The sequence below is a fragment of the Triplophysa dalaica genome, chromosome 2, assembly GCF_015846415.1.
Source record: "Triplophysa dalaica isolate WHDGS20190420 chromosome 2, ASM1584641v1, whole genome shotgun sequence".
In the NCBI taxonomy this organism is placed as follows: Eukaryota; Metazoa; Chordata; class Actinopteri; order Cypriniformes; family Nemacheilidae; genus Triplophysa; species Triplophysa dalaica.
The window spans coordinates 1,687,886-1,712,269 of NC_079543.1; the positions used below are offsets into that span (position 1 = coordinate 1,687,886).

The following is a 24,384-nucleotide window of genomic DNA, read 5'->3' on the forward strand; positions in this document are numbered from 1 at the left end:
GCAGTTAGCTCAAACATTACATTCACAAACTTCAGTGGGTATATATATATAAATATATACATGTTATCTGTAGTGTTATTGTGTATATTTTAATGTATCTTTCTGACATAGGTTCCTAATATAAATTTGAATACAGAACTTTAATAACAATCCTATACACCATGGGTGACAATCCTCCAGACACTTTAAATGTAATAATAACATCCTTTGATATTGCATATTTTAAAATCAATACTATTGTTGTATACATTTTATTTATTCTCTTGTCTCTACTGTTTTGTGATGAATTGCACAACTGCAAAAACCGTGGTATCTGTGTTTAGATTCAGCACAATATTATGTTGACACAGAGCCAGGGTAGAAAACTTTTTTGTATTTTGTATTTTTGGGAACTTTGAAAACCTCTCGAGTACACTTTATTTGCAGGGATGTTTCGTCTCAGCAATTGATGAAGCTCTCTCTAGAAACTCTCTGTGGTCAGATCTGTAAACACTTCATCTTGAAAAAACGTTAATGTCCAAAATATGACAGAAACATGTTGCATAATTTTACAAACAATATAGTTTTCTTATGACGTTTAACCTTCAATTCTGTACTTTTAGCCTCTGCGATATAATCAGTTATATCAGTTTGAGCAGCGACAACATCAGTTCCAGAGAAGTTTGGACATTGTGTAAACGCAAATAAAAACAGAAAACAATGACTTGCAATTCCTTTCTGACCAATATATAAAAGAATACATCACAAAGACAAGTCGTTTCATTTTCAAGCTGATAAACTTTATTGCAAATATTCACTTGTTTGGAACATTCCACAGGTGACCAATTTTATTGGAAACAGGTGATCGTAATGCATCTCAAAACACATATTCACAGTCAAGGAAGGGGTGTGCGTTGGTGGTGATGTTGATATTGAGCGACCGTGTAGTCTAGTCTCGGCTTTTTACTACTTGTGATTGTATTTAGGTTTCAAAAATGGCAAATATTGTGTCAATCTGTGAAGATAATCTTGATAATCAGTGAAGTGCTCAATTGCAAAGAATTTAGGTATTTCATCATATGTCACAATCACAGTTTCCAACACAGATTATTTTATTAATGTTAATGTTAAAAAATATATAATTTTGTCAGTACAACTCATTAGTAATGCAAAAAGGAAACTCATAGTCATAAGGACACACATCTGTGGGTGTGTTTTTATTGCAAACTATTAAAACTGATGAATGAAAATAATCTGATTATTATAGTAACAGCTTTCATTTTAAAACTGAAACTTTGGGCTGTCACATGTGATTCAGTATCCTGCAGGAGAGCCGCCTTCCCTGAAGTCACATTCAGCACAGATTCTGTCACCCTGCCGTACAGCTACCTGGACCTCTCCCAAATAATCCCCCCCCAATAATTGATGTATGTCATGATTCTTCTTCCTCAGTCCCTCACTCATAGACTGCATTAACAAACACAAAACAGACAAAATGTGAATGACTATCATTGTACTCTTGTCCATCTGATTATGTACAGTAGACAATTTGTGACTTAAGAATCTCACCTTATCAAACTTTTCTTCAACCTCAGTCACGTTCGGTTTCCAGCCATTGTGAAATCTGGGTTCATCAACAGATTTCTTCAAGGTATAGTCAAAGTACAGTTTGTTTAAGACCACCTGCGATGAGCGAGACAGGAGAAGGAAAATGTATTTTAAAGCGGCCCTGCAACAGTATTTCATGCATTCTGATTTCATGCGTATTACCTAGTATTTCTGTGCTCAATACACTTCTTTGAGGGGCAATCGTAGCCTAATGGTTAGAGAGTCGGACTCGTGACCAGAAGGTTGCCGGTTCGATCCTCAGGGCCGGCAGGTAACGATTGTGGTGCCCTTGAGCAAGGCACCTAACCCCTACATGCTCCCCGGGCGCTGCAGTGATAGCTGCCCACTGCTCCGGGTGTACGTGTTTTCACCACTTGCTGTGTGTGTGCTCACTAATCACTGGATGGGTTAAATGCAGAGGTCACATTTCGGGTATGGGTCACCATACCTGACGAATTGGTCACTTTCACTTTCACTTCTCCAAGCGATCAAACATGTTTCGGAAAGTTTTTTTTCGAACATAAAAAACTGTTTCATAACAATTTTTTCTTAGTCCCTTATTGGACAATTCTCCCAGAAAAGCACGCGGCAGCAAGGAGAGCAGGAGAAGGAGCATGCGCAAATGTCACTTTCACTTGCAATAGGAGAGAGGGAGAGGGAGAGGGAGAGGGAGAGAGAGGGAGAGGGAGAGGGAGAGGGAGAGGGAGAGGGAGAGGGAGAGGGAGAGGGAGAGGGAGAGGGAGAGAGAGAGAGCATACGTTTGCGAAGTTCAGGTGTTTGTTTGTTCCCTTCACCTGGGTGATGAATGTTATATAAACTGTGGATATAACACTGGATTTGGAGTTCGTTTGAAACTGATATACGTAGCCGTCCGAGCGCTTAAAGATGCCGGACATGAACCGCATGCGTTGAGTGAAACTGATGTCTATGTTTTGTTGACAATGTGCTTTGGTTCAGCCTACCCCCCGCACGCACCGAAGGATTTCGGAAATAATAATGTGGGACTCACGTAAAATCGTTCATCATTTATTCATCCTCATGATATTTTGAATCTTTAAGACTTAAAGTATTTGCATTAGAGAATACCAGTGCGCCGGGCTCGGAACCGGCTCGAGCCCAGAAAACCCCCCCCCCCCGAGGGTCCTGCGGGACTGAGGAAGTGAGAGGAACCGGGGTGGAGGAGGGATGTTAATCTGGTGAGAAGCATCAGGTAAGATTGTTTGTCTATCTATAATAGAGCTTGCTTGAGCTGATAGGGTCGGTGCTGTGATTGCTAATGATGTATCAGCCGAGAGGGTTGTGCTGAGATTGTGTGCTCGGCTGGTAGATATTTGCTGATGATGGAACCTCGAGCTGATTTATATGCTTAGGTTCCTCCCGAACTTAGTTAATAAAACATCATTTAAAGACATATCTTTGCAGCCAAGCTTTCACTTAATATATAGTTAACGAACAGCAGCTACGCTAATTATTCTCCTTCTGCCTCCGCCTCGGGATGCCCATCCCGAGGTAGGGAGAGATTCTGCCAGGCTCGTTGGTTGTGGTTGGGGGATTTTTTTGTTGGGGCTGTGTGGGTCTGGTTTGGTCTTGTTTTGTGGTCGATGTCAGACAACAAAGGAATAAAGTTACTTTATTCCTTTAATAAATCTCCATAAAAGGGAAGGAAGGAGATGGGAACCGGCAAACATTTAAACATTTAATAAAGTAATTTAACAGCCGGCGGCCCCTCTCGGACGACCACCAGCAAACAACAACACAGTAAAACATAAATACATATACAAACACAAGTTCGGGCCCGGTCCTCTCTCTTCGACGGTCCGGTCGCTCGTTCCTTTTATGCTCCCAATCTCCTACGTGATTCGAGCCCGGTGTGCGCACAGCTGGCGCTCATCCACAATTACTCACCGGACGCGAACCACGGTCTCGCCCCGCCTACTCTACTACAATTCCCTTCTGTTTTTCCACAGAAAACAGTTTGTTCCTCTGTTTTCTGGTTACGATCGGGTAGTGGGACCGGGTTGGACCTGCATGGTTTCGGCTTTTGGTCGGGATCACTGAGTGCAGCTATGACATGTCAGAGGAGATCTGGCCCTCCGGGCTGAGCGTGGTTTCTCCCAGGTTTTTTTTTCTCCCATATTCATGATTGGAGTTTGGGTTCCTCGCCACGCCACAGTTGGCTTGCTCACCGGGAGACTGCATTTATTTATTTAATTATATATTTATTATATATTATTTATTAGAATGATCTTGCTTGTTCTATAAACACAATTTGTTTCACCTTTTCTGTGTTTTTCAGGTTTTTCTTATTTGCTATAGTGTCAGCCTATCAACCATTCAGCAATACCTATATCTCTGAATTAGAACATCGTAGAGACACAGGGATTGGTTTGTTACAGTCATAGCTTAGTGTATCATTGATTGGCAGATGCTAAGCAACGCCCATAGCAACCAAACACATTAGCCTATCAACCATTTAGCCAGATGTATATCTTTGCATCAGAATATCGTAGAGACATGGGGATTGGTTAACTTCACACGTGGCTAGGCGTATATTGCTAGCCACATGACTGTCATGCTAGCAAACATGCTCATCATGTAAGCATCATTCTAGAGACTTGCTAACCATGTTAGCATCATTCTAGAGACATGCTAATCATGTTAAAATCATGTTAATATCATGCTTAACATGAAGCAAACATGCTAGCAACATCCTAAACATTCAAGCAAACATGCTAAACGTGTTAACATCATGCTAGCAAAAATGTTAATCATGCAAGCAAACATGCTTATCATGCTAGCAAACATGCTAATCGTGTTAACATTATGATAGCAACATGCTAATCACGTAAGTATCAAGCTAGCACCATGCTAATACTGTTATCATCATGCAAGCAACATGCTAATCCCATTATCATCATGCTAACAAATGCTTATAATGCTAGCAAACATGCTAATGGTGTTGGCAGCATGCTAGCATTATGCTAATCGTGTTCAAATAATGCTATAAACATGCTAATCGTTTGAAAACAATGTAAGCAAACATGTTAATCGTATTAACCTTATGTTATTAACATGCTAATCGTGTTAAGATCATGCTAATACATATTAACATTATTGTTAATCATGATAATTTGATGTTTAAACTTGTCTTTAGCGTAAAAAATTGTAATTAGCCTACAACGCCCTGAATTTGTTGAAGGCATAAAATGTTACATTCCGTAGATAATTGCAGGAAACATTTGTGGTTTGCGGTTTGCCACAAAAGCATAACTCACATTTTCTTCAGAAAATGTACCTATGTAGTTTGCTAATGTCGTCTTTATGTTGTGTACAGTTGAACATGGATTCAAACTTATTTTTTTGTCACCTGTGCAATTGCTGAGGGAATTTTTGTCCAACCTGAAGCTCCAACCACCATCTTGACCCGTTTGTGTTTTGGTTGCGAGTTGTCCATTATTATTGTGGGACACATGGATGAAAGTGGTCTTTTACCTTGTTCAAAAACACAAGTACACAATTACATCACTGCAGTTGGATGTGCAATGTTGTGTTTAAACGTAGTGGAAACACATAATGAAAAAATACTCTTTATTGTGCCTTTGGATGTCCTAATCCGAATGAAAAGAGATTTTATCTTCATTTACACAAAGTGCTGTCACTGAAGATGGGCCTGTAGAACCCGAGTGCAGTTTAACCCCACAAAACAAAACCAACAATAAACAAAGACGTGACTAAATGTGGGATTGATATGGGGATAACCTGAAAAAAGACATTGACAACAGAAGAGCCAGATTATCAAACAAGTGTTCTATAAAAAACAATAAGGGTTTAGTGACAGAAAAAAAAGGGACTTCAATATAAAAGACATAGAAACTGTGTTGTATATAGCACAATAATTATCCTGAATTGTGACATATTTCCAAGTTTAAAAATATCATGCCCATTACCCCAATGAATAACTAAATAAAAATGAGTTCCTACCTGGTTGAATTAAGTTGTTCATATTAATGTTCTTTCCTTGTTCAGTACGGCTAAAATCCTTCATCTGGTTATTAAAGATGATGCCTGTTGTGGGTGACATCACCATAGAGCCAAAACTGTACGAAGACAAAATAAAAAATGAACTAAACATTATTAACTGTTTGATAATCTAGTCAAGTCAAAAGTTCAAGTATCAGTTATGTGTTCTGCTTTCCTGCAGCTCAGTGGTTAGAGCATGACGCTGACAATGCCTAATTTATTGGTTTGATCCAAGGGGTTTGCACGTAGTCAAAAACAAATTTATAGTACAATGCAATGTAAATCTCATTGGATAAAAGCGTCTACCAAATAAGTAAATGTGAGAGTCATACGTCTTAACTTCCTTTAGACACAGTAACAACAGCAAAAATAAACTTTTTTTAAATTTAACATCAAAATAAAAGAGTCAAGAGCTCAAAGCAAACACTGATCACAATAATGGTGCAAACAAACATTGATTCACCTCCATTAACATTCAGGATTAACAACTTGACTTGGGACTTAAGATGACTTGAGGACTCGAGACTTACTGGTGACTTGAAAACAATGACTTGGTCCCACTTCTTTTATTTCAGTTAAGCTTCATCAATGTGCATTGCATAGAGAAAAGCTTTGAATAGAGCCATGATTCCATCGTGATTCCATGTTGTCTTTATTTGATTTATTCATCTATTTTCATTATTATTTTAGAAAGTCCAGTCATGGCCATATGTATTAGCAGTGATATAAATGTTCTGTTTTGAAAAGTGTCTGCTTAAGCTATATTGTTGTTCATTCACATGTTTCTAGATTATTGTACAGAGTGATCCGGTGCATTTTAATTATTGAAAAAAAGTCATTGGTTGATGAAGAATAATCCAGAATTGTCTCTTACAGATCATTGATGCTGCTGGTGACGGACACAGCACTGCCATCTTCTGCAATGATAGACAGATGAGACGTCCCAGAGTCGTAAGGTGGAGAGATGTCTTTCCCATAGTAGCTGTCAGGTTTGGTGGTGGTGTCGTCTATCTTACTTCTGATGTTTCTTGCAGTCTCGTCTGAAGTCATGTTTTCAATGATCTGTAATAAAAGATAGGACAAACTGAGTGAAAGATGCTTTTGGAAAATAATGTCAGCTATAACATTTTTTTACTACACATTTTCTTTTTTTATCTATGATGTCACTGTGATGTTTGTCTTCGCCCTCTTGTTGCTCTATTAATTATAAGCAACTGGAGATGGTGGTCTAGTGGGTTAAACCACTGAACTGGTAAATCAAAAGGTTGCTGGTTCGATCCCAGCAGCCACCACCAGTGTTTCCTTGAGCAAGACACTTTACTCCATGTTGCTCCAGGGGGATTGTCCCTGTAATAAGTGCACTGTAAGTCGCTTTGGATAAAAGCGTCTGCTAAATCTAAATCTCAGCAAGCCTCATTTTGAACCTTCTGGTGTGAATGTTATCAGAGACTTGAGTTCTTCTCTGTTTTTTGAGTCATTCTGACAGTACGGATATGTAAGGTGAAAGTATTTTTCTACAATATTTTATTTTAAATATCTTAATGTGCTACAAATCTATTGCAGAAATCCTTTAGTACAAAGAAGTTAAACTTACATCAGTGATTTTGACAAATTGAGGATCTCCCAGTTCACTCTTTCGGGCGTAAGTGAAGCGGAAAGCCTCAATCATACGATGATATGTCAAAATCTTTCTCTCATCTGTCTGTAAGCTGTTGTGTGTGAAGTTGTAACCTGAAATAATAAGGTTTATGTTTAAGACTGAACAATGAGAGAAGTTAACTTAACCCTTGAAGGGATCACACGAAGTACATTGTCTGAGAAGTAACTCCATTAGTAAATCGTCACTTTTTCACTCACCGTCGAGTATTTTGAGGATCATAGCGAGGACGGGTCCACTGAATGGAGCACTAGGGACGTGAAATGTATAATTCCTCATAGTAAAGTTTAATGCGTATTCATGCACCCTTGGTTCATAATCCCGTAGATCCTCAGATGTTATTATTCCTCCTATGTCACCACAAACCAACCAATCAGACAGAATTAATCCTATTTGTCATCATTAGCTTCCATCAAACATGAACAGAGTGAAATAATATCATGCAATGACCTTCGGCCTGGATGTCCTTCACTATTTTCTGACTCAGTGATCCAGTGTAAAAGACATCTGGTCCTTCATTTGCTATGAGCTCATATGTGTCGGCTAGTTTGAGAAGTTTTATCATATCATTTTCCTTAAGGGTTTTATTATTTGAATCACAAAACACATCACTGTAAAAGAACCAAAGAAAGAGAGCGTGTGCAGAAACAAGAAGACTGGAAACTATTAATGGTGATGAAGAACGATTCAGAATAACACAATGACAGAAAACATTTTACTTTATATGATTCACCACCTACAGGAGGGACCGTAAGGGGCCGGTGCAAAGTGGAACGGGTGGTAGTCGAAGGCGGGGGCCTCGACAACCCGATCCCTGGACGCGGAATCTAGCTCTAGGGACATGGAACGTCACCTCTCTGACGGGGAAGGAGCCGGAGCTTGTGCGTGAGGTTCAGAGATTCCGACTAGAGATAGTCGGGATCACCTCTACGCACAGCTTGGGCTCTGGAACCACACTCCTCGAGGGAGGATGGACTCTTTACCACTCTGGAGTTGCCAAGGGTGAGAGGCGGCGGGCTGGTGTGGGTTTGCTTATAGCCCCTCAGCTCAGCCGCCATGTGTTGGAGTTTACCCCGGTGAACGAGAGGGTCGCGTCCCTGCGCCTCCGGGTCGGGGATAGGTCTCTCACTGTCGTTTGCGCCTATGGGCCAAATGGCAGTGTAGAGTACCCGGCCTTCTTGGAGTCTCTGGGAGGGGTGTTGGAAAGCGCCCCGACTGGGGACTCCGTCGTTCTGCTGGGTGACTTCAACGCCCACGTGGGCAGCGACAGTGACACCTGGAGGGGCGTGATTGGGAGGAACGGCCCCCCTGATCTGAACCCGAGTGGTGTTCTGTTATTGGACTTCTGTGCTAGTAACAGTTTGGCCATAACGAACACCATGTTCAAGCATAAGGGTGTCCATCAGTGCACATGGCACCAGGACACCCTTGGCCGGAGGTCAATGATCGACTTTGTTGTTGTTTCATCTGACCTACGGCCGTATGTCTTGGACACTCGGGTGAAGAGAGGGGCGGAGCTGTCAACCGATCACCACCTGGTGGTGAGTTGGATCCGATGGCGGGGGAGGAAGCTGGACAGACTCGGCAGACCCAAACGTACTGTGAGGGTCTGTTGGGAACGTTTGGCCGAATCGCCTGTCAGAGAGATCTTCAACTTCCACCTCCGGCAGAGCTTCGACCAGATCCTGAGGGAGTCTAGAGATATTGAGTCCGAGTGGACCATGTTCTCCACCTCCATTGTCAACGCAGCCACTCGGAGCTGTGGCCGTAAGGTCTCCGGTGCCTGTCGAGGCGGCAATCCCCGAACCCGGTGGTGGACACCGGAAGTAAGGGATGCCGTCAAGCTGAAGAAGGAGTCCTATCGGGCCTGGCTGGCTTGTGGGACTCCCGAGGCAGCTGACAGGTACCGACAGGCCAAGCGGACTGCAGCCCGGGTGGTTGGGGAGGCAAAAACTCGGGCCTGGGAGGAGTTCGGCGAGGCCATGGAGAAAGACTATCGGTCGGCCTCGAAGAGATTCTGGCAAACGGTCCGACGCCTCAGGAGGGGGAAGCAATGCCCCACCAACGCTGTTTACAGTGGAGGGGGGCAGCTGTTGACCTCGACCGGGGATATCATCGGGCGGTGGAAGGAATACTTCGAGGATCTCCTCAATCCCGCCGTCACGTCTTCCATTGAGGAAGTAGAGGCCGAGGGCTCAGAGGCGGACTCGCCCATCACCCGGGATGAAGTCACCGAGGTAGTCAAGAAACTCCTCGGTGGCAGGGCACCGGGGGTGGATGAGATCCGTCCTGAGTACCTCAAGTCTCTGGATGTTGTGGGGCTGTCTTGGCTGACACGCCTCTGCAGCATCGCGTGGCGGTCGGGGACAGTGCCCTTGGACTGGCAGACCGGGGTGGTGGTCCCTCTTTTTAAGAAGGGGGACCGGAGGGTGTGCTCCAACTACCGGGGGATCACACTTCTCAGCCTCCCCGGGAAAGTCTATGCCAGGGGTACTGGAGAGGAGAATCCGGCCGATAGTAGAACCTCGGATTCAGGAGGAACAGTGTGGTTTCCGTCCCGGTCGTGGAACACTGGACCAGCTCTATACCCTCTTCAGGGTGCTGGAGGGTTCATGGGAGTTTGCCCAACCAATCCACATGTGTTTTGTGGATCTGGAGAAGGCATTCGACTGTGTCCCGCGCAGCATCTTGTGGAGGGTGCTCCGGGAGTATGGGATTCGGGACCCTTTGCTAAGGGCCATCCAGTCCCTCTACGACCGGAGCAGGAGCTTGGTTCGCATTGCCGGCAGTAAGTCAGACTTGTTTCCGGTGCATGTTGGACTCCGGCAGGGCTGCCCTTTGTCGCCGGTTCTGTTCATAATTTTTATGGACAGAATTTCTAGGCGCAGCCAGGGGCCGGAGGGCGTCGGGTTTGGTGACCACACGATCACATCTCTGCTCTTTGCGGATGATGTCATCGTGCTGGCCCCATCAGACCAGGACCTTCAGCATGCACTGGGACGGTTTGCAGCCGAGTGTGAAGCGGCGGGGATGAGAATCAGCACCTCCAAATCTGAGGCCATGGTTCTCAGCCGGAAAAGGGTGGCTTGCTCACTTCAGGTAGGTGGAGAGTTCCTGTCTCAAGTGGAGGAGTTCAAGTATCTGGGGGTCTTGTTCACGAGTGAGGGAAGGATGGAGCGGGAGATTGACAGACAGATCGGTGCAGCTTCTGCAGTAATGCAGTCGCTGTACCGGTCTGTCGTGGTGAAGAAGGAGCTGAGCCGCAAAGCGAAGCTCTCGATTTACCGGTCAATCTACGTTCCTACTCTCACCTATGGTCATGAGCTGTGGGTCATGACCGAAAGAACAAGATCCCGGATACAGGCGGCCGAAATGAGCTTTCTCCGCAGGGTGGCCGGGCGATCCCTTAGAGATAGGGTGAGAAGCTCGGTCACTCGGGAGGAGCTCAGAGTAGATCCGCTGCTCCTCCACATCGAGAGGGGCCAGCTGAGGTGGCTCGGGCATCTTTTCCGGATGCCCCCTGGACGCCTTCCCGGTAAGGTGTTCCGGGCATGTCCCACCGGGAGAAGACCCCGGGGAAGACCTAGGACACGCTGGAGGGACTATGTCTCCCGGCTGGCCTGGGAACGCCTCGGTGTCCCCCCGGAAGAGCTGGAGGAAGTGGCTAGGGAGAGGGAAGTCTGGGCATCCCTGCTTAGACTGCTGCCCCCGCGACCCGGCCCCGGATAAGCGGTAGAAAATGGATGGATGGATGGATGGATGATTTACTTTAAATAACGTGTTCATTTAGCATCAGTGTCTGAAACAGTTGCTTCTGAGATTTCCTCAAATTTATACATTTTAAATTCAGATTTTGGTTACTTCAGCCATAATTCTTACCACCATGTTGTGCTATTCTCAATCATTACACTTGTCTCGCTGAGGGCTTCAGCCATGGCTTTGCCAATTATAACACCCTTGCGTGCCATCTTTATACTGGGCTGAAACAGATCTTTCCATTCTAGTCTGCCGTGTCTTTTGTGTGCCATCATGAAACCCCGGAGTAGTCCTGGAACAGCGATGGACAATCCTCCCGTCACTAAAAGCACAGAAGGGGTTCACATAAGAGGAAATCATCAGGCTGTTAAACTAATAACTGTTTCTGTTTTTATAAAATCACATTCTGTGTTGTGAAATCATCATGGATGTTGGATATGGGGACATGTGGTTTACCTGATTCTGTTTTCTGGGGGTCTTTGTCAAACATGTTTGCTGATGATTTCTGTGGAGCAGTTTCTCTGGCATCAATTGTCTCAACCTTTCCTGAAGGCCAAAAAATGTTTTAGAAATTTACTCCATTTGATTAGATTATGAAACATTTTAAAAAGAAACTGTGGGCTTGAAGGCTAATTTATGTTTTGCTTTATTAGGAAAGGGCCAGGTGGTCAGAGTGATCTTTTCAGGTTGTTTCTGCGTTTTGTTATTGTTCCATTGAGCATCAAAGGTCCAGATTTTAATCCCACATTAAACAAAGATACATATGGATTCACTAGAGAAGGATGAACTCTATAAAGATGATCTCAGTCGACCAATCATTTGTCAACGAGAAAAGGCTCATTGAACATATTTAAATGAATCAAGCATATTGTATTTATATATTTATGCATTAAGCGACTTAGATTGCATTATCCTATATATTTATACTTAAGTATCTGCCATCCCCTGGGATCGAACCCACAACCTTGTGTTATTATTATTGCTCGAACCACTGAGCTATAGGAAAGCTCTGGCAGGTCAAGCTCACATCAGCTGATCCTCGTTTTCGGATAGAAATATGATGCTATCACAGCTTCTGTTTAACATCAATTTGGCTATCAGCATCTTATCATGTTGCTCAGGAGCAAATTACCCTCCTCCATCCCCAACTTCACATTTACAATCAGGAGTGGAATTTCCTTTCAGTGTTTCTTTAGTCAAGCTCTTGACTTTGATTAAGTTCATTATCCAGATGAGATCATTGAGTCACATCACAAGATGATGGCCATTTCGATGACCACCAAAGACCGCTTGATTAAATTCTCAATTGCAGTCCCATAAAAAAGCATTTTAAAAGCCTAAATTTTAGATTCATGTTAACAAATGTAACATGTGAATATCAAAGGGTGAAGAGCTCAACTCAATGAAACACTGATGGTGACTTTTGTTAGCTGGGGACATTCTTAAAACATTTTGAATATTTTTAAAAACATTTTTAAAACATGAAAAATCTCAAAGGAACATTTTTATAACAAGCTTTTGTTAGCTGGGTTTTAGCTGCATATTCAAGTGTTTGTGTGTAAGTGGAAGTTTGGACATGTAGTTTCACACAACTGACTCAAGAGTTGTAGCTATTGTGAGATTGTGGTGATGTCTGGTTAAGTACCTGTAGATGCATCGTATATAGTGAAGACCACTCCTCCTCCTATTCCCATATTTTGAGGGTTATACAGACCCACACACAATAGAGTAGCAATAGCTGCATCAACAGCTGAGCCGTTCTTCAACAACAAGATGTCCCTGATTAAATAAGTGAAGACGACACGAGTATACACAATCAGCACAGTGGTTTCAGATAAACAATGATGCTCAAAACAGCTTGGTTACACAACTAATATTACTACAACAACAAATAATGGTTCTAACAAACAGAAAAAACAATGTTCCTCATATGCTGATCCAAATGAAAGCAACCTCCTTGTGGGTGATTTTTCTTTCTCTCCAACATCTCTCTGCTGGAAAGTATCTCTATTGATATCAATGAGTATCTCCGCAAAAGTCCTTACCCAGATAGCAAGCAACCATTGTATGTAGTCAATGTTAATTGCATTGAATCTTTATCACTTTTGCACTCGCAATTAATGTGGAAAAAATATTTGATCTTTCAACAAATCACCATTATTGTGATCAGAGTTTGATTTAGTTGGACTCTGAACAATGATTCAATGGTTGCTTCCTATCTGGAAATGCATCTCTTCCTGGTCCCGTATGATATAAATTTACAATACCTTACCATAATCAACACAACCATATGTGCCAACTAGAGGGTGAAACAGGAGTGGATTTACAAAAAACTGGGGGAAGTTCCGTCCCAATCCCGGAAGAATGATTTCCATTTCCTCCCGTGTTGTGTTTATTTAATGTTTTTTACCTGCTCTTGGTGCTGGTAGGTCTTTATGCGACGCAACTTTGGTGGGAGAAGAAGTGCTCTTGAGGGTTAAAATGAAGCGTGTTTGGTGCTAAATTAAGATATTAGCGGATATTGTTGACAGATCGTCAACATACTGTAAATGTCCCTGAGTGCATGTGACGTGTAAAGCTCTTTACAATTAACAAAAGTAAGCTTCATGTTGCAATTCATTGCAGTCAATCTGTATTAGTTTGAGGATTGTCACTATTGTTGATATTACTGTGTGTAAAAATAAATTTTAGTACTTTCACTGCTTATTGAAGACTTAACCTCTTTATTATTTATAGACACCTCATATTAATAATTTTAGGAGCTTCAAATAATACAAAAATAAATAAAACCACCTTCCCTTTTGTTTAAGCATCTTGTTTAACACCACAAGTGATTGCTAGTAAAACTTTGCTACAAGCACAGAAAGAAGTGAATTATCATAGAAAACTAATTAGTCATGAGTCCAACAAAATTCAATACAAATCACTATAATGGTGGTTTTTGATGGTGTTTGCTTAATATTTGTTACAGCTTAGCTACCGATCTGAAAAAATAGTTAGCTACACTACAATTTAAAATAAAATAGTAGATTGCTTATTTGAAACTACCAGAGGTGGGAGCAAGTCAGGTCTCAAGTCAAATGAAGTCAGCGGTTGACCTTAGGGCAGGTGTGTCCAATGTCGGTCCTGTAGGGCCACAGTCCAGCAGAGTTTAGCTCCAACCTGGTTTAACACACCTGTTTTGAAGTTTCTAGTCTGATTTGTGAGCTCTTGTTTAGCTGTTCATGTGTGTTTGATTAGGGTTGAAGCTAAACTTTGCAGGACACAGGCCCTCCAGGACTGACTTTGGACACCCCTGCCTTAGGGGTTCTCAATCCTGATCCTCGGAAACCCCCAGACAATGTTTTAGATGTCTTCCTATATACAACACCTGATTTATCTGCTATCTAAGATAGCAAGAGTGCAGATTAAAACCATTGAATCCTAATTGAATTGAATCAATATCACTTTTGCACCTGAAATTAATGTTCGTTTTTTTTAAACTTCAACTAACCATCATCATTGTGAACAGTGCTTACTTTGGTTGGGAACTTGAGTGACCTTGAGTCTTGAAGATCAAGGTTGAGTTTTCAATGTCTGTCATAACAGTGTGTTAAGTACATCTGTTAAAACAATGAAAACCATGATCAATAAGAATATATTAAGAGTAGTTATAGGAATTTCTAAAGATGGTTTCTTTAGTACAGTGTAATAATTCTGTCAGTGGGTTCCCGAGGATCATGATTAAGAACCACTGAGGTAAACCACTGATTGGATTTGCTCCCACCTCTGGTATTTAGGGTGCAAACCTGCATTTTATAGAATAAGAGTAACAACTGTCGGTTTTCAGTTGAACTACGGGAACTTTTATAGCAGTTTGGCCATCCATAACAAGAATAGATGCACGTATTGTGTTTAAAAAAAGGTTTGAATAGCTGTATGCAGGGTTGGCCATTTAAGTGCTGGTGAGTCTTTGCTCCTTGAGAGTTTAGCATCAACCCTCATCAAACACACCTGAAGACACTGATCAAGACTTTCAGGACCAGGGGTTTTCAACTCCAGTCCTATGGTCCCCCTAACAGAATGTTTTACATGTGTCTGTCATTAAAATAAATGAATGAGAGCAGTTTTGAGGTGATCATGTTTACTGAAAGTACTCAAATTTGAAATGATAAAACAAAACTTTAATCACACTTTAAATATCAGATCTCAATAACTATAATAAAACAGAAATAAATTAATTTTATAAATAACTAATTTAGACATCAACCATTGTGGTAATCATCAAACTAATTGAGGAAAAACAGATCAACAGCAATGCATTCTGGGAGTCATAAATAAGTTTTGTACTACGATGTTACCCATCATGCATTGCAGCATGAAGCTTTCTTTTGTTGATTGTCACCATTGTCGAGTTTCATACATTGATTCTTCATGTCTTTTGTTTGTCTGGTTGCAATATTTATTAAAAATGAACCTTTTCCAACACTGATGACTTCATCTGAAACTATTCTATTGTTTCCACAAAATAATATTTTATGATTAAATAAAATCATGTGACAATTTCATAATTATAACATTATTTTGAAACCCACAGTATTCTCTGAAACCAATTACATGTAAATGTTCTTTGACATTAAGATTTTGAAACTCCTCGGTGGCAGGGCACCGGGGGTGGACGAGATCCGCCGTGAGTACCTCAAGTCTCTAGATGTTGTGGGGCTGTCTTGGCTGACACGCCTCTGCAGCATCGCGTGGCGGTTGGGGACAGTGCCCTTGGACTGGCAGACCGGGGTGGTGGTCCCTCTTCATAAGAAGGGGGACCAGAGGGTGTGCTCCAACTATCGGGGATCACACTTCTCAGCCTCCCCGGGAAAGTCTATGCCAGGGTTCTGGAGAGGAGAATCCGGCCGATGGTAGACCCTCGGATTCAGGAGGAACAGTGTGGTTTCCGTCCCGGTCGTGGAACACTGGACCAGCTCTATACCCTCTCCAGGGTGCTGGAGGGTTCATGGGAGTTTGCCCAACCAATCCACTTGTGTTTTCTGGATTTGGTGAAGGCATTCGACTGTGTCCCTCGCGGCATCTTGTGGAGGGTGCTCCGGGAGTATGGGATTCGGGACCCTTTGCTAAGGGCTATCCGGTCCCTGTACGACCGGAGCAGGAGCTTGGTTCGCATTGCCGGCAGTAAGTCAGACTTGTTTCCGGTGCATGTTGGACTCCGGCAGGGCTGCCCTTTGTCGCCGGTTCTGTTCATAATTTTTATGGACAGAATTTCTAGGCGCAGCCAGGGGCCGGAGGGCGTCGGGTTTGGTGACCACACGATCACATCTCTGCTCTTTGCGGATGATGTCATCGTGCTGGCCCCATCAGACCAGGACCTTCAGCATGCACTGGGACGGTTTGCAGCCGAGTGTGAAGCGGCTGAGATGAGAATCAGCACCTCCAAATCTGAGGCCATGGTTCTCAGTTCGAAAAGGGTGGCTTGCTCACTTCAGGTAGGTGGAGAATTCCTGCCTCAAGTGGAGGAGTTCAAGTATCTGGGGGTCTTGTTGACGAGTGAAGGAAGGATGGAATGGGAGATTGACAGACGGATCGGTGCAGCTTCTGCAGTAATGCGGTCGCTGTACCGGTCTGTCGTTGTGAAGAAGCGGCTCAGCTCTCGATTTACCGGTGAATCTACGTTCCTACTCTCACCTATGGTCATGAGCTGTGGGTCATGACCGAAAGGACAAGATCCCGGATACAGGCGGCCGAAATGAGCTTTCTCCGCAGGGTGGCTGGGCAATCCCTTAGAGATAGGGTGAGAAGCTCAGAGAACCTCGGGAGGAGCTCAGAGTAAATCCGCTGCTCCTCCACATCAAGAGGGGCCAGCTGAGGTGGCTCGGGCATCTTTTCCGGATGCCCCCTGGACTCCTTCCCGGGAAGGTGTTCCGGGCATGTCCCACCGGGAGGAGACCCCGGGGAAGACCTAGGACAGGCTGGAGGGACTATATCCTGGCTGGCCTGGGAACGCCTCGGTGTCCCCCGGAAGAGCTGGAGGAAGTGTCTAGGGAGAGGGAAGTCTGGGCATCCCTGCTTAGACTACTGCCCCCATGACCCGGCCCCGGATAAGCAGAAGAAAATGGATGGATGGATGGATTAAGATTTTGTTGGAACCATGAAATGAAAGAATCAAAAGCCCAACTAAATCAAACACTGATCACAATAATGGTGTTTTTTACGGCTTTGTTTTCTATCAGGGTTACAAATGAAGAGTCAGAAGAAGTAACTTGAAATATGAATGTAATCTTTAGCTGAGAATTTCTATTTAAAGTTCATTGAGACCATAACAGATCATTGTGTTTAGCTTAAACTTGACAGCTCCTTCAAAATGAACTGAAACATTAAGTAAATGCTAAATAAAGTAAATCCTGCACTACATTGTTTCCCTAATGTAAATATACATTCATGGAAAATGTATATAGCCTATACATAGATGTAATAAACTGTATACTTTGAAATCATACCTCCCAACCTGAGAGCAATTCCCGGCATCTGCAGCCACTGCTACTTTAGGATAGCAAGTATCGTTGTTTTTTGTGGTTATATAATGCAGACCTCCAATAAGAATACTCACACCGGTAATCACACCAATAACGGCCAGAAATCTGAGAGTATAGATTAAGATGTTTCACATTTGTTACTCACAATATATTTCATAATCCATGATGTTCATTTATTTTATCCCTTCCACTTAAAACTAGCCTTAGTGCCAAAAATATTTGCATCTGCTCTGGCGATGTGCTGTATGCATGCAATGTAAATGTACTACATTTTACTTTGGGACCCACAATGAAAGTGTATTATAGTCAGGGGTGGGCAGGAATTTCAAATACAAAATAATTAAGTATTTTGTATTTGAAATACATGCCCACCCCTGGTTATATATACAAGATGTGGGGATAAAGGCCTTAGAATATCTTATAAAGTCCTTTAATGAACTCATCATGGTAGACATAGAAATACCTTTTCTTCTGATTTAATGGTGTTTCTGGAGATCTCCCACCTGTATTACCCATCAAGACAGTTGACTGGGCTGTTAAAAAAAAAAAATCCTGATCCTTATATTCAATATAAACCAAACATTAAATGAGCTTCTTCATCTTTACAATTTCATTCACCCCAACCTAGCTTTTATACATAAAGAGATAATAACAAAGAGAAAAACACAACATGCTCTGCAAGAAAAATGTGTACATGTTCATTAGACCACTCCAGTCCACATTCCTTCCCACCCTGAATGTTTTGGATGTCTCCTTAAATAAAAAATGAACAAGTTAATTAGTTAAATCAGGTTGAGTTGAAGACATCATATGAAAACCCAACTTGTTCTGTGTTTAAGGGCTTTAATCGGGTCCCGGGTGCATCTAGCAACCCAGAATACGATAAAAATAAGAATCCAGGAAGTTTGTTTTGATGTGATTTCCCTGCAAGCGTGTGAGAAATGGAGCCGTTCAGATTTCGCTCCGGTTGTGATGTCCAAAGTGGATTTTATTATAATTTTACCGCCCCTTATACTACACAGTACCACCCACCGCGCTCTGCCATTGTTGTTTTCACAAGCGACAGCGGTTGTACTTGACAAAATGGCTAAAGTTTGTGGACAACATGCAATGTAGTTGCTACACAGAGTCCAAACCTAGGAGGAGACAGCATTGGATTTATTTTATTTTAGTGGAAATCCCTCAGAAACCATAAGTAAGAAGTTTACGCGAATCACTTCAAACCGGAATGCTTTTTCAACCTGGGACAGTACGAGCAGGATTAGCTTCAAAGTTGTTCCTTAAGAGGTATCGAGACCGACTGAACAAGACAAAACTGCCGATGTGAGTAATATTTATCAACAGTCTGAATTGACGTAAATGTACCGTATATATAGGAGTATAACGTTAGCATGATAGCTATGTCAGTCACGGACTAAATAGAACATTGAAAGCCAGTGTTAAACTCACTGCATTTAAGTACAGATGGACACTTGGAGTTGAACTGTACATTAGTTAATACATTATGTGCGTAAATATATTTAGCTGCTGCAAGCTGTTTGTTTAGCTAATGAACAGGGGCGAAAACTGCAGGTTAGTCTCGTTATAAACTTCTCTTATCATTCGTGTTTTGGCTAAACAAATCACTCACTGCTTAAGACGTTTGTCCACCAAGGCGTTTACGCCTGGGACCAGCGTGCTTTTTTTCAATTGTTTTCAATGGTAACGCCACGCTATTAAAAAAGCCATCAGTTGACTTTTTTTTTCACTCACTGGTGCTATGCGTTTTCCCCACGATCGGCGCCGGCGTTCGACTAAGCGCCCATAGTGAAAAATGCTTAACTTTATGCTGAATGCTGCGCACGCAGCGGACGTTTTCGTCAAGCACCTTTCACGGTGTGTGTGTAACAGTTAACATTATAACTTGTGAACGCCAAGCACTTAAATCCACGTTATTCCGCTGAAATCTCAGGTGCACAATCCGTTGATTTTAGGCAAGCATGCACGGCACAACATGAGCCCTGTTTGCTGTGACAGTTTTGTTTGTCTCCGGACAAATGATTTGAGATGTTTAAGACAAAACTAACCGCAGAGGAATTCAGGAAATATAATTTAGCTAAAGGATTGCCATGGCAGTACTACACAGCAAAATCCCCAGTGTTAAATCAACACTGTTCAGAGTAAATATGGTCCCACTCCCTAGAGCAGTGGTTCTCAACTCTGGCCCGCAAGATACATTTTCCTGCCGAGTTTTTCCCCAACTCTGATATAAAACACCTGAACAAGTTATTCAGCATCTTTAGAAAAGATGCGTTCAACTTAATGCGGCGCTGCGCAAATCTGTCAGCTTATGTGATTTAAGTGCAGTTTGCTCCGTACGCATTTGAATTGTTCTCGCGGTACTTTATTGTGATATGCCAAACAATCTGTGCAGCCCAACATAAAGTTTAGCGCGTCTGTTCCTGAAGTTGCTGATCAGCTTCATCAGGTGTTTTATCAGAGCTGGAGCTAAACTTAGAAGGAAAATAGATCTTGCGTGCCAGAGTTGAGAATCCACTGTTAAAGTAACACTGATGTAGTTTTGAATATAATGAGGTAATTAAGTGATTAATTAAGAGATGATTAAACATTAAGGTCAAACACCATGATGTTAAAAACCAGAATCATTGATGTTGGGCTCTTGACTCTTTGCCTTTTGAGTTAAGACTTTTTTTTAGCTGGGTTGTAATTTCAGGTTGTAGTTGTTGTGTTTCTCTGGATTTATTTCCGTTTTTGTTGTTCTTTACTGCAGGGATTATGTTTATTAACAGCAGATGTTCATCAATAATGAGTCAATCATCATTATAATAATAATTCAAATTCTGTCAAACAGGAGCACAGAAAGGTGTTGGTTTTGGGATAAATCTGGGCCAGAATCAAAATGAACTGTTGTTTATATTTGGGTCAGCTCTGCTTTATTTGTCTCGTTTCTGGCTGACATGCGGCATTGCTTTGGAATTCCTGTGGCCCAAATCTGGCAAACAGGAGCAGACCGCACAAGTGCCATCATTCCATGCGGTATGTGGGCTAGATGAGGTAATATGGGGAGTAAGGTGTTGGCCGGATTTGGGCCGTTACAATTTGCTCTCTGGGGTGTTTCTTTTACAAATGAAAAGAAACTCTTGAAGCCTGAATCAAAATGACTCACAATACCTGTAAGACTGTGTGTTATTACTGGTCATTATCGGGGAATAAATGACCTTGGAATGTCACAGCTGGCCAATCAGAATCAAGTTTTCCAGTGCGCCGTATAGTAAAACGAATGGAGTGTTTCTTGCCTTACCGTCAAAGTAATTTTCTCAAGCTTTAAAACCCACCTGTAATTCAGTTTACTACTAAAAAAGTGAAAATGTTTACATTTAATCACTACATCTCCGCTGCAGACCATTTACAAGCAAAGTACGCAAAGAATTGTGGGTTGTCTGTATCCATGAAGAATACACCTCATGCATCCTCCAAAAATACAGTGATCCATTCTCTCAATTCTTTGAACTTAAATAGTTTTTATACAGTAAACTGAAATTTTAGAATTTGCAAAAACAGTACATTATCAATAGTAATACAAACAACAAGAATGTAATGTAGATTGTATTGCATTTACCTCTAACACCATCTGAATCTGCCATGATGATTTTTGTCAACGAGGAGAAAATGAAAAGCACAAAGAAAAATCAGCCAAGTGTGAGTTGCTGCCTGTCAAAAAACAGCAATGGTTTAGAGGAAAACAGTAGACAGGAAACCAGTGGTTATAGCAAAAAAACATATCACAGTAAAAGAGTCTTTCACTTTCACTGATCGTTCTGCCAATCAGCAACATCCTCACAGTGGCCACAACCAATCACATGTTACTGCCGGGCAGAAAACAGCAGTGTGCAGAAACCTCAAAGTGTTGAGTGCTACGTTAATCAAGTGTGTCATTTTGTGTCCAAAACTTCTTTGTATTTCTGGAGAAAGAATACTGAAATGATGAAGCAAGCCAAACTGTTAACTGAGTAATCAAGTACATTGTAGAGGTGTTGGAATTCATTTTACATAATGTTAAAATATGATGGAATTTGAAGTGCATCCTCCACACTGCTTGTCTTGACAGATACATTTGCATTCACTCGGAAAGCGCCTCTTAAGGAGTGGTTCTCAATGCGCGCCGTGTGATAACAGCAAATTTAACACATTAGAGCTGAAGCCACCATTTTTGCAGGACTGATCTAGATTGTAGTATTTACCCATATCTACAATCTAGCAGTTAGTTTACTAACTTGGCAGCAACAAAACAGACAGTATGGTTAGCAAGTGGGAATGTCAACATATTGAATGTCTTCAGTGGATTATTGAGTAAGGTCATGATGATGTTAACAAACTGAGTTTGGGAGCCTGATGGCCTGAGGGAAGAAGCTTTAGTATTAAGTAAAATGTTAGGAGGATAAGTGTAATAAAATTACTTCAATTGGTGACTTCAACTTATTTTCTGGAGATACGATTTCTTTCTTTTCTTTATCAGTTGTGTTTATCTTAGACAGACTGATGTAGAGGTTGCATTTTCTTAGTCATTGTAGTCCAAGTCTTGTGTTTTTTGTTTGCACTGTTTTCACACATTTTTTTCATTTGTTCATTTAAATGAATCTAATTGTTGATTGTTAGCATAAGCATTCTGTATCGGAAATATTTTAAGATATCAAAGTGCAATCCATCACCCTGATTTTATGATGTTCTTTCAGGATTAGCAGCAGACAATCCAGATTTGATCAATAGTTGAGCAGCCAACACCATTAGATTATATTCTCATTTGCATGACCATAACAAATGTACTTTCCAAAAACACAGTAACAACACAGTAACAATACTGTAACTGTACGATTTAAAATTTGAAAGTGACGAGCCCAACTCAAGGAAACACGGATCACCATGGTGACATCCAAATTACTTTTAGTGGTGGGCATAGATTAATTTTTAAATTAAAGAGGTTGTGATGAACTGTTTACAGTCAGTAGCTTTGTCTCAATCAGTCCAAGCTCTATTTCTCCTTCTTCCACCAGTCACTCAGGCAGAACAGCTTGTTCACATTTTCTGGTGACAAACTAGATCTCCTCTTCTGCACAATATGGCCTGCTAAAGAAAAAAGTCTCTTACATGGGACAGTTGTGGCAGGAGTCCCCAAGTATCTACGGGCAATGTGGGCCAACCTACCATAGACAGCAGAATGCTCCGACCACCACTTCAGTGGACACTGATCTAGACTGGCACTGGACTCTACCTTGTACCTCTCCGCAGTTTTGGCTTCTGGTGTCTCCTCATCTGATTCGGAGTCTGATCCTATCAGTAGCAGGGCTGTTTTCTTCTTGGGTGGCTCAGGGTTCTCCTCCCCGAGTGGCTGCAGAGCAGTTTCTTCTCCCTTCACCAACTCACTTAGCTTTGCCCACACTGGCTCCCTCTCTGCTCTGGGCAAACACTTGAGGTCCTTAAATCGTGGATCTAGAGCAGTTGCCACCTTTAATAAATAAAAAATAATTATTATTGATTGATGAAAGTTTCACTTTCCAAATCCAACCTCCATATTTCTTCATGACTCATTCATCTATTCATTGAACATTATAGACTGTTAAGCCAGTAGATCGGTCAAACAATGCAGTTATCTTCTGGTCAGTCTGACATACCTGAAGCCATTCCAGGTTTAGATTCTCCTTCCGCTGGTTGAGGTCCTTGGTGAAAGCAGCCTTGAATCGCACAATATAGGCAGGATCATCATCTGAGATCCTCATCGCTTGCTGGAGGTGGCACAAGGCAGGTAGAACCACAGAGCAGGATACATACTTATCCCCACCAAGGAGCTCAGTGATGTACCTACACAGAGAGACGGACACACACTCACACACACACACACACACACACACACACACACACATAGACAGACAGACAGACAGACAGACAGATAGAAACCGAGCAATAAATAACTAATTACTAATTCATTTAACACAGATTCCACATTTTTAAAGTTCTTAATCACATTACATTTAAGGGCGTGGTTCTTAAATACAAAGTGACATTTAAAAGAACTTGTATGCCAATTCATGAACACGCTATCATTGTAGACCATACCTGCATGGCTCCAGCAGTTTCTCTAGCTTTGCCAACTTCTCATATTCAGCATTTGTTGGGAGGGCCAGATTGTGCTTCTGCTGAGAAAGCATTGTGTGCAGTGCGTCTCTGTTGTGCCTCACACGCTTGATCATCTCTAGGGTTGAATTCCACCGTGTTTGAACATCTTGCACGAGTGGCTCCTGAACTTGTCCAAGGGAGGCTTGCTGGACATTCAGCTCGTCTGAGTTGGCCGGACTGTGTTTGAAATGTCCGACCACTTTACGGCACTTGGCCAGTGCACCATCAAAACCACCTGTCTGGACCACCTGTCTGTTCCAATAGAGCTGATTTTGTCAGCTATCCCCCACTGATTAGCGACGTCGAGAAACTGCCTGGCACACGCTTCTGCAAAGTGACGCTCCTCTGTTTTCATCGCACCTAACGGACAGACAAAGTAGATAAGAAATATATTCACTACTAACAACTAGCAATCATCAAGAAGCAAACATAATGTGGTGGTAATTTGTGGTGTCGTGGTAATTAATCGACTAAGTAAGTAAATTAAATTATGTCATTTAAAATTACATAACGTAGCCTACCTAAAGCGAACGAGTGAATTTCCCAGCTGGCATCGATGAGGTGTACAGTAACGCCGAGGTAGTTTTCATTTTTGACAGATGTCCAATGGTCGCCAGTCAGTGCTAAAAACCTAGCCTCTACCATCTTCTCATATTTTGCGGCTTTCTC

General features: G+C 42.1%; 1 protein-coding gene across 3 annotated transcripts; it reads right to left on the bottom strand.

Moving 5' to 3' along the window:
- Positions 1–765: 765 nt before the first annotated feature.
- On the bottom strand, positions 766–23,324 carry LOC130437304 (glutathione hydrolase 1 proenzyme-like). 3 transcript variants are annotated; one of them, XM_056768630.1, is made up of 16 exons: positions 23,214–23,324; positions 22,814–23,047; positions 21,164–21,255; positions 18,008–18,077; positions 17,509–17,649; positions 12,666–12,799; positions 11,477–11,566; positions 11,144–11,342; positions 7,715–7,875; positions 7,465–7,614; positions 7,202–7,338; positions 6,482–6,669; positions 5,569–5,684; positions 4,955–5,079; positions 1,549–1,662; positions 766–1,446 (listed from the first exon to the last, which is right to left on the bottom strand). In XM_056768630.1, the coding sequence occupies exons 3-16, from the start codon at positions 21,186–21,188 to the stop codon at positions 1,294–1,296; spliced, it is 1,803 nt and encodes a 600-aa protein (XP_056624608.1). In that variant the 5' UTR covers positions 21,189–21,255; positions 22,814–23,047; positions 23,214–23,324; the 3' UTR covers positions 766–1,293. The 3 variants fall into 3 exon arrangements, with proteins under 3 accessions (XP_056624608.1, XP_056624599.1, XP_056624619.1); XM_056768621.1 differs by lacking the exons at positions 22,814–23,047; positions 23,214–23,324 and having other exon boundaries at positions 21,164–21,293; XM_056768641.1 differs by lacking the exons at positions 766–1,446; positions 1,549–1,662; positions 4,955–5,079; positions 22,814–23,047; positions 23,214–23,324 and adding an exon at positions 5,087–5,346 and having other exon boundaries at positions 21,164–21,298.
- Between the last annotated feature and the right edge of the window lie 1,060 nt (positions 23,325–24,384).

Coding starts and splice junctions, on each gene's coding strand:
- LOC130437304 (XM_056768630.1), bottom strand. CDS start 21,188: ATGGCAGATTCAGATGGTGTTAGAG. Junction 7,339..7,464: donor GATCCTCAAAATACTCGACG/GTGAGTGAAAAA, acceptor TTATTATTTCAG/GTTACAACTTCACACACAAC. Junction 6,670..7,201: donor AATTTGTCAAAATCACTGAT/GTAAGTTTAACT, acceptor CTTTTATTACAG/ATCATTGAAAACATGACTTC.